The sequence below is a fragment of the Lupinus angustifolius genome, unplaced genomic scaffold (assembly GCF_001865875.1).
Source record: "Lupinus angustifolius cultivar Tanjil unplaced genomic scaffold, LupAngTanjil_v1.0 Scaffold_116_13, whole genome shotgun sequence".
NCBI classification, from domain to species: Eukaryota; Viridiplantae; Streptophyta; class Magnoliopsida; order Fabales; family Fabaceae; genus Lupinus; species Lupinus angustifolius.
The window spans coordinates 16,242-26,690 of NW_017724972.1; the positions used below are offsets into that span (position 1 = coordinate 16,242).

General features: G+C 28.4%; 1 protein-coding gene across 1 annotated transcript; it reads right to left on the reverse strand.

Annotated features, from left to right (window-relative positions):
• Positions 1 to 725: 725 nt before the first annotated feature.
• Positions 726 to 5,916, reverse strand: LOC109339855 (probable pectinesterase 55). Its single transcript, XM_019577380.1, has 5 exons — positions 5,682 to 5,916; positions 5,244 to 5,403; positions 2,091 to 2,309; positions 1,461 to 1,705; positions 726 to 1,006 (listed from the first exon to the last, which is right to left on the reverse strand). Exons 1-5 carry the CDS (start codon positions 5,900 to 5,902, stop codon positions 835 to 837), a joined length of 1,017 nt encoding a protein of 338 aa, XP_019432925.1. The 5' UTR covers positions 5,903 to 5,916; the 3' UTR covers positions 726 to 834.
• Positions 5,917 to 10,449: the final 4,533 nt, after the last annotated feature.

Genomic DNA, 10,449 nt, shown 5'->3' on the forward strand with positions numbered 1-10,449 from the left:
CCATTGTTACATACCATTTTCGATTGTTGTATTTCTTTTTGTACTTATTCTTGCACATACTTTCTATTTAAAATTTAGAGAGAATAAGAGTAGCAAATGTGAGATTTAAGAGGATGTTCTTAAGTTTTCACTTGGAGCCTAAAACATTTACGCTTGCATAGCTAATTCTCTTGATTTGAACTTGGTGTAAGCATTCATTAACTTTATGTATTAATTTTGATTTCTTCATGTATGTTATGTGTTTTAATCTATATTTCATTTAATTTTAATGTCTATTTTAGATTGATCTCCTAAAATATGTGTTCAAATATCCAAAGTCTTTTGTTGGATGAAATAACATATGTTTGACGGTCACAGTGGTGGAATACAACATTTGCCATTTCGAAACATCCAAAAGAAGCAACTTGTTTTTAAAGCTATCAAGCATTGAGAAACCGAAATGAGATGTGACAGACTCATCTCGCCGAAGGAAAACTAATGAGGAATAGTGTATTAAATAATATTTGAAACTTTGCCTAGGCCTGAGAAGGTTGGTTAAGAAATGATGTATGATGAATTAAAGCACATAAAAATTACTTGCATAAACTAATCATTTTGATATTTAAATGTTTAATTTTTTTACTTCCAATCCATTCTTCTCTTGAAATAGAAATAGTGTGCTTTTACATTACTTGCACTTTTACTTGCAATTAAAAGAATAATTTAAATATTAATTATCACATAAATAACTAAATAAAATTTACATTATTTTCTTATTATTTATATAACACGACCTGGAAAGTTGAGCCAGGTTCTCTAGCTAACAAATAATAGATCAGACAACTATGGTACTCCTTAAAAATTATTAGCTGTACGTTGTTTGGTAATCCATCCATCTATATCTACATAAGAGATGTCCAAGAAACTGTTGAGCTCATCCTTTGTCAAAGTCTTCATCCACTTCACACGGTTAGGATTGTTTGCTCCAGGTCCGGTATTATTCGCCTCCACATACACAAGATTTTTCCTGAAAAACCAAGAAAATAAAATATATATATATATAGTGTGTCAATATATCATTACAATGTTTTGGTTATATAACCTTAAAAACAATATGTACAAGGTAATAAAGACGAAAGATGGTCACCAGTAGTAGCAATATATTAACTATTAAGAAAACAATTTCTAGGTACTTTCAATTGCTCTCCTATATTTATACGTTAAACATCATCCTCATGAATTTGTAAAATCTTACAGTAGGCAAAAGTATTATCTAGTATAATACTACGTTAAGTTGGAGCATATTTGTTGTCACAGTTTTTTGTATCATTTCATGTACTATAAATTCTGATTGGCTGAAAAAAGTTATTTAAATTAAAATTGTAATTATTAAATATTTTTTTGACTAATCACATAGAGTGACAGAAAATAGTGGACAACAAATATGTTCTGATTTAAGTTATAGTTCCCAATGTACTTACTCTGGTTTGTCCCAAGTAGACCAACCTTCAGGTCGAACAATATCTGAGAGATATGAGTTAGCAATGATAACTCTAGAGTAAGGTCCATATGCTCTTCCAAGTTCAGCCTTCCCTTTGGTCCCACTTATAGTACATTCTTTAAACACAAACCCACTTGTGGAGTCGATTGATTCTCGTTTTTGTGCTGTTATAACACCGTCAATGATAGGTCCATCAATCCCCGTTGTAACGTTTATGACACATTCCTGATATCAGAGATATACATACTTAGTTAGTTGTTATAAATAGAAGCTAAGATTTTGATGAAATAATAAAAACTTAAAATTAAAAATAGATATCACCAAATGATTGAACCAACAATCAGATATATAGGGAGTGTCATAATGTAGTATGAGGATGAGGATGAAGTACTTACGGAACGAAATGCGGAAGGTTGAGGATTTGATTCTTATCAATAACAAAAAAAAGTAATTATAAAGTGGTTTAGTGACTAGGATGAAAGATATGAATAAATGAGGTTGAGAATTCGAATTTCACCTATATTAAAAATACTAACATACCAATAATTACCCATAAAAAAATCAGATATATCAGACATGGTTTTGACATAGGAATTTTGTTTTCACATACCTCATAGATTGATTGACCGTCACCAAATATGAAATCTATTGCCCCTTGAATGTAGCAATTTTTGTAATAATGTAGTCCACTACGATCCCATAAGGTATCTTGCACCCCTTTAAAGGAACAGTTATAGAAGGCAATTCTATTACCTTCAACTTTAGCTGCCAATGCTGGAAGTATGCCTACTGCATTAGCATGTGCAAAACCTGGATTGTTATATGTGTTCTGCAAAAATACCAAATTTTTACTATTAGAAATATCATTATTATTTTTCTCAAAATCTATAAAATAAAAGATGTGAAAAACTCGTGGTTTGCTTTATCCTGGTGGTTTTTTAATATTTTTTTCCAGTGAAAACTTGGCCCACACACAAGTACACAAATTAGGGTATATTTTAGGTTGTGTAGAATTAATTAAAATCAGGAAAAAATTGATGACTGATTTTGATGTAATGGATCACCTTATTAAGAATTAAGGACTAATCACAATGTATTTTTAAGACTTTGTTTGATATTTAGGAAAGAAATTGGGAGAGAGATCAAAAAGTTAGGAAGGGGAGGAAGGAAATCTTTTCTTTTGTTTGGGAGTATAAAATTTAGAGGAACGGGAGTAAACTAATGATAACGTAAGAATATTTTTTATTTTCATTTAAAAATATAATTAACAATGAGAAATAGACAATAATGTATAATTATATAATATTACTAAACATGTTTAATGATTTTGATATTTTATTTCCAAAAAATTTCAAATTATGAAAACTTTAAAAATAAACAAACGAATGATTTGAGAGGGTTTAAGAAACCTTCCAAAACATTATATTCTCCTTCATTCAACTCCAACAACAAGGGGAAGACTTTGTCTTCCCTTCTCTTCGCCTCTAAAATTTTACTCTCAAACAAAGCTAGGAATGATTTTGGAGAATTTGAGAAACCTTCCAAAACATTATATTTTCTTTCATTCAACTCCCAAACAAAGCCTAAAAATACTAGACTTTAATATTTAGAACATTCCTCTCATAGAATAGCAAAAAGTACATAGCTTGGTGATAAAATCAAAGCCCAAGAACAAGTAGCAAGAGAATGAGCTAAAAAACTATGGCAATCATGAAAACTAACAAACCTCAGAAAAATCAAATAAAAAACTGAAGCCCGCCTAGAAAAAATATAAAATAAATAAAGAAACTAAGTGATAAAAAACTCATGGTTGGAAATAATAGAATTATAAATGATGACACAAGAGAAAAAGTTTAATTATTTTAATTAATAATAAATATCAGGTGATGAAGCTAAACAAGGAAAGACAGACCGAAATAAATAGAATAGTAAAATATGACACAAAGAGAAAAGTTTAATTATTTTAAATAATAATAAATTTTGGGTGATGAAGCTAAACAAGGAAAGACACACTCAAATAATACGGAAATATACAAAAAATTGGAAAATGAAGTTAAAAACTACTGCTTTAATAATAGAAAAATTGTGTGTAGGTGTATATATGTATATGTGTGTATGTTTAATGAGTCTGTATTCATATTTTAGGATTTTGCCTTGTTATCTAAAGGCTTTGTTTGAGAGTGGCTTTGTTAGAGAGTTATAAGGGAAAAGAAAAGAGAGATCAAAAGGTTATGAATAGGAGGAAGAGAAGGGAAAATGAATAAAATATTTCCCTTATTTGGGAGTATAAAATTTAGATGAAAGATTTTAAACTAATGATAATGTAGAAATATTATTTTATTTTTCATTTAAAAATGTAATTAACAATGATAAATAAACAATAATATATTACTATATAATATTACTAATTTTTTTTAATTATTTTGATAATTTATCTCAAAATATTCCAAATTTAGGGACTTTAAAAATAGGTACATGGATGACCCTCCAAAATCTTCTCCTCTCCTTCATCCTACTTTCAAACAAGAGAAAGGTTTCCAAAATCATCCCTTCTTTTCTTTTCTTTTCTCCTCTAAAAGTCAACTCTCAAACAAAACACAAGGAAAGAAAATAATTATATAAATGGATCCTAAACAATGGATACTAATTCGAGCAATATAAAACAAACAGACTAGGAAGCTAAACAAGACAAAAAGGACAAAGGCCACACAAAAATAAATAAATAAAGAGAATAATGTATCTCCTATATCAGGAGATAACTTATTTCCTCTCGCCAGTAAAAATGTGACATGTGTGCTATTTTTTTTATTTTTAAAAATATTTTTATAGAAAATGATGAAACATGACACATGTCATGATTTCAGTGGCAGAAGGAGATAACTTATCTCCTTATACCAGGAAATACTTCATTCCCATAAATAAAAAGATGGTCCTGTAACGTTTTTTTAAGAGTAAATTACACTGACACCCCCTGAGTTTTAGTGAAATTATACAAACCACCCCTCACTCTTCTAAACTTATACAAACCTCCCCTAGTTTTGTACTTTCATTACACTGACCACCCCTGTATAAGAAATAAGTGTAATCTTTTAAACAAAAAATGTGATAAATGCAATTAAGTTAAACAAAACATGATATATTGTGTAGACAAGTCTAAATAATATAAAAATCAATGTATCTTTATTATTTTTTGTTACAAAATGCATCAACAATTAGAAAGAAACATTGTTTAAATCACTCTTATAATGTAGTATAACGAACAAAAAATAATAAAGATACATTGATTTGTATATTATTTAGATTTGTTTACACAATATATCATGTTTTGTTTAACTTAATTGCATTTATCACATTTTTTGTTTAAAAAATTACATTTATTTATTATACAGGGTGGTTAGTGTAATGAAAGTACAAAACTAAGGGAGGTTTGTGTAAGTTTAGAAAAGTGAGGGATGGTTTGTGTAATTTCACTAAAACTCAGAGGGTGTCAGTGTAATTTACTCTTTTTTTAATCGTTATTGATGAGTATAACTTTTATTTTCAGTTAATTTTTATAACATGAATGAAAGATGTGTAGATAGTATAAAAGTATATGATTTATCCACATTTAATTTTGATAACTTTTATTTTAATACATTATTTATCATTTGTATTCATGTTTTAAAAAGTCAACTATCCTTATATATGAATGGGAGATAATACATTGTAAAACTCTTACATTGTTATAAGGTGCATTTTTTTCTCAAAGTATATACTCCCTTACCTGGAATGTAATGTCCTTTGCAATGATATTATCTGCCAACGCTATTAAAGTAGCGCTGGTACTCATTGTGTTATGATAACTAGCTTGAACGATGGTGGAGGAACTTCCGGCTCCTTCAAGAAAGATGCATGGCATATTTTTACTGATAGTGACAGTTTCTCTGCCAAATAACAATAGCATGATATAAAGTGATAAATCAAATTAATTCAAACCTATAACCTAATTCCCTAACGTTCAATTGAATTAACATTACGTCTACTTGTGTAGATAAGATCCCGTTAAATCTCATAAAAATTAAAATGTCAAAAATTTAAAATATTTGTTGGTACACCTAAAAAATTAGTCATTTACTAAAAGAAAGGTCAAGTAATATCATTGATAGTAAAAAAAATTAGATTAGAAATAGAAAATGTATTTTAAATAAAGAAAAATCCATACGTATAAGTTCCTGCAGAAATTCTGATGTGAGTCCACTGAGTATTTGGTTTTGGAATTGAGTCAATGGCGCTTTTGATAGTTGTGAAGCTTCCTCCTTGGCCTGACTGGTTAACATCAATAACCTTTGGTGGACTAGAACAATCCAAAGCATTGGAAAATCTAAAAATAAGAATTAGAAAACTGAAGAGAATGAAAATCTTTGAGTTATGCATGTTTTCCATTCTTTCAATGTGTATATTGCTCAAGAGTAATGGGTTTTAAATAGAAACGTGGTGGTGAGCATAGATGGAATAGAACATACAAGAATCCTCAAATCATATATTTTATTTTGATGTGCATATATTTAATATAGAAATAAGGATAAATTTTTTTAATTAGAATAAGAGACATAAAGAGAATGAAAATCTTAGCATCTGTTCCTTCCTTTTAATGTATCTGTTCCTTCCTTTCAAAGATCCATTTTTAATGTCTTACTTTGTTTCTCCACCCAATATAAAAAGAAATCAATATTTTAAAAATAAAAATTATAAAAACAAAATTAATATTTTAATATTTTTTCATGAAGTTTAGTTGATTAGGTAGTAATTTTCTTTATTGCTTTTTTCTAATAATACTAATAATAATTCTTATTTATAATAATAATATGAAAATACATAAATAATAATAATAACAATTATATATTTCTATTAGTGCTTTGAATAAATCTATGGAATTTGAATCGCTCGATCGTAGTTTCTATTGTCTCTTCCTTTATACTTAAAGCCGAAAGTTAGTTTATGAAAAGTATTATCTCTTTGCCATTGCTTCACTTTATCTTAGATAGTTAAATATCTTTAATGATCTTAATTAATTTATAGAATATGAATAGCTCAATTTTGGTCCGCGTAATCTCTTTTTTTCTGCATCCAATGAAAAGTCAGTATACAATCATTGTCATCTCTTTACTATTAATTTCATTAGTTTTAAATAGTTAAAAATCTTATAATCATTGAATTAGCTACTAACTTCATTTCTTATAAAAATATATATGAACAATGATTTTTTAATTCGAACCAATTAATCAATTAATCAATTGTTTATTAAGAATTATGTAGTCTTGATTTTTTTATTGTACATCTGGAAACATAGAAGCAAGATGAATTCTTTTCATACAAAAAATAAAATATTTTGTTTTGATAAAACAAATTAAGGATATAAAAATTCATGTAGTTAGCGAGAGTACTATTTTATTACATGCAAATGTGCAAAATGGAAACTCGTTAATCGAATAAGTTAAGGGTTAGGCGATTAACGAAAGTTGCAGTTTCTGAAATCTTGATTTTTGGAGAATCATTAATCAATTAAGTAAAGTATTAATCCATTAACTTTACCATAATAGAACTATATTTTAAACCATTTTTCCATTTGCATCTCATAATTCATAACACGAAAATCAGACTGATCTTTCACTTTCATATCAAAAGATAGACTTTCCAAAGTGTTTCTGAAAAAGAGAAGAAAAAAAAGAGATAAGAAGAATACTTCATGAATCTATAAGAAGTTCTTCAAGATTTACATGTTCGGATATAATGTATGCCCAAGAACCAATTTGTCATGTTTATAATAATAAAGTTATATGTATTATAACCTTAATATCATATTCATTATTTATCAAAATAATTAATATGAAAGATCCTTGATTAAAATTAGAGATTTATTATTATAATAGAGATTATAATAATGAGAAATAAATCTTTTATAATTTTAATCCAAATCGTTCTTGATCATAGGATTATTGAGCTTAGGATACTATTAATCCAGATAGATCAATATATGTGTAATGGTCTTTATTAGATAATGATTAATATATCTCATTTATTAAATAACACATATAAATGGTGCATATAGAGATATGACCATTGAACTGACTCAAAGGAGAATTCCTAATGGTTAATATATTACCTTTGAATTGTCAATAGGATATTCTTGTGAAGAAATATATATTTTCCTTAGACTTGAGATTATCATAGTAATTAACAAGTTATTTATTATATTTTGATATCGGACACCTAATGCCTTATGATATTAGTTGAATGATTATTGGGTACAATTAAATCCTTGTAGAATTAGTGACTAATTAAGAAAGAATTCATCAACTCGTGGTAATGAGTTTGAACTCTACATAAATAAAGACCTTGGCCAAGGGAAATTGAATGAATGAAGAAATGAGTTTCTTAAGTCATTCCCTACGAGTTAACTTATTAGAATTTGACATTTATATCATATTCTAGAGTTAACATAGAGTTGTAAAGATAGAAAGAAATATTATACTAGTCTTCTAATGGTTTTAAAGTAAAAAATATTACTTCATTTCTATCCGGTCGTTAAGGAGTGTTGCTAGATGCCAACCTTAATTAGTAAATTAATGAGTTAATTTACTACCGGTTTAGTAATGAACCTACAGGGTCACACACTAGTCACACACTAACGAGTGTTCTGATTTTTGATGGACAAGAAAATATTATTGATTAAATTAAATAGTTTAATTTTGTATATTTACTTTTAAGTGGAATATTATTGTATTTTTTGCTAGCACTGAAAATACAATTAATATTATTCAATCATCTTTAATATAATTACGTGTGACTTAATTGTAACATTTCAAATGTTTAAAACTCATAGTCAGTTTTGAAGACCAAAAACCAAAAAATTATGCTTAATTGATGAGTGATTAATTGGCATTAAATGGATTCATGAAGTTTTGATTTTATGCTAAATTAATGTGTGATTATTTGGCACTAAATTGTTTGAGGGCGATTTTGGTTTTATATAAACCAAACCTCACGTGTGATTCAACACACAAAAACGAAAAAAGTTTGTATCCTAATTTTTGGGTTGTTTGAAATATAGTAGTTTTGAGTTGATTTTTTTCCACAAATCAAGTGTTGATACAAAAAAGATTGGTCTCGGTGTGGATACGCGTGTAGGACCTTCATACTTTTGAAGGATAATTTTCGAAAGCCATCGCAGTCTCCTGAGGTAATTTTACAAACCGTTTTGTATTTTAACACAAAGAGATCCATAATTTTCCGCAGTATATGTTATGAACATGCATATTAACCTTCATTACATTGTCAAATCTATTACAAAGAAGCATTACATCTCACATCTTTATACTCTTGTTGTGTGAGACTTTTGGAGAGGTTTTTAGGTTTTGGAAGTGTGTGTATATTCAAAATAATTTAGGTGCAATAACTCTTTTGTACACATTATATACTTTGGTATTAACATTTTTCTTTGGTGTGTGGTATCACCAAGAAGAAGAGAAAAGATTTGAGAAACCTTGGTTAGAAGTGGCAATGAGCTATTAGAAGCTAGATTCTTTGTACAAGAGTCTTGGTAGGAGAAGTTAAAAGTAGTTAGGTCATCAATTAAAAGTGTGAGGAGCCACTAAAAGTGGGTGATTATGCAGAAATAACATTTGGGGAAGGGATTACTAGGAAACAAATATTGACTATATCAAGAACAGAATTAAAGCAAACACACGTATATGTTTTAAATAATGCCGACGAGGTTGAGCCATATATTGAAAGACACAAATATATGCTTGGGATTTCTAACCCAAGTAAGAATGAAAATTGGATTTCCATAGAGTATAAACAATGTTTTCTAAAATGACTAAGAAATCACATTATTGAGTAGTTGAATATAAATGCACACTCGATTTCCGAAAGATTGAAATAGTTAGACAATGGTCAAATTATTCATGTATTATCTTACACTAGTAATCTAATTAATGAGTTCATATTTTATACAAAAAATAAGATGATCAAAGTAAAATAAAAAATATTGGTGTGACTATTGTTGCTCAAATTATATATATGTCTAGTGCCAAAGATAGAAATCTAATATATACGAATATGTCATACTTTGGGGTCATTGTATGAATATGGGAATTTGATTCCATAATGTTTCGGTTACCGGTTTTTTGTTGTATGTATGTTGATAACAACAATGAAATTTAAGTTTATGAGCTAGGATTCATGCAGGTTATATTTATTCTAGCATCAATCTCAACACGTATTCTATGTTAGTGACTCAACTAATATAAAATTATCAATTGTTCTTTGGACTAATAAAATAATCGTTAAAAATATTGATAACTAAGAACATGAAGATAATGATGTATAAGATGATCCTTTTCTTGGGATATCACAATCACATGAGAACAGACCAACTACATATGATGGTTTATATAGAAGAATTGATTACTATGAGGGGCTTTGAGTGATTCCGCATTGATGACAACCTCTAGGTGAATTGCTTTTATTTTCGGATCATTTCTTGTGAAAGTCCTTTACTTTGATTGAGTTTTGAGTGCAAGAGTTTATTTAATTCGGTTGTAATGGTTTTTGGAAGTTTATGGTTAGTATTGTCACGGTTTGTATTAGGTTTGAGGGTAGTGGAATAAGGTTGTGTAGTTTGGCCTCGGTTTGAAATTTGTGTTTAAAGTATGGAATGAATGATGGTCACAGTTTTGACAAGTAATTTAATGAAGTAGATTGTAAGAAGTTTAAGAAGATGGTTGGGGGATTTGAGGTGGATTGGCGCCAAAAACAAAGAGATGTTTGATAAGCCTTGTGAAGTTCGTCACAAGAGAAAGGAACTCTTGATAAGAATGGGGATCTTGGCTCAGCCAAGAAGTTAGGAGAAAACTCACTAACAATGGAAAATTCCAAATAAAATTCATCGTACTTTATTCATGAGTAAACATAGTTCATATATAGAG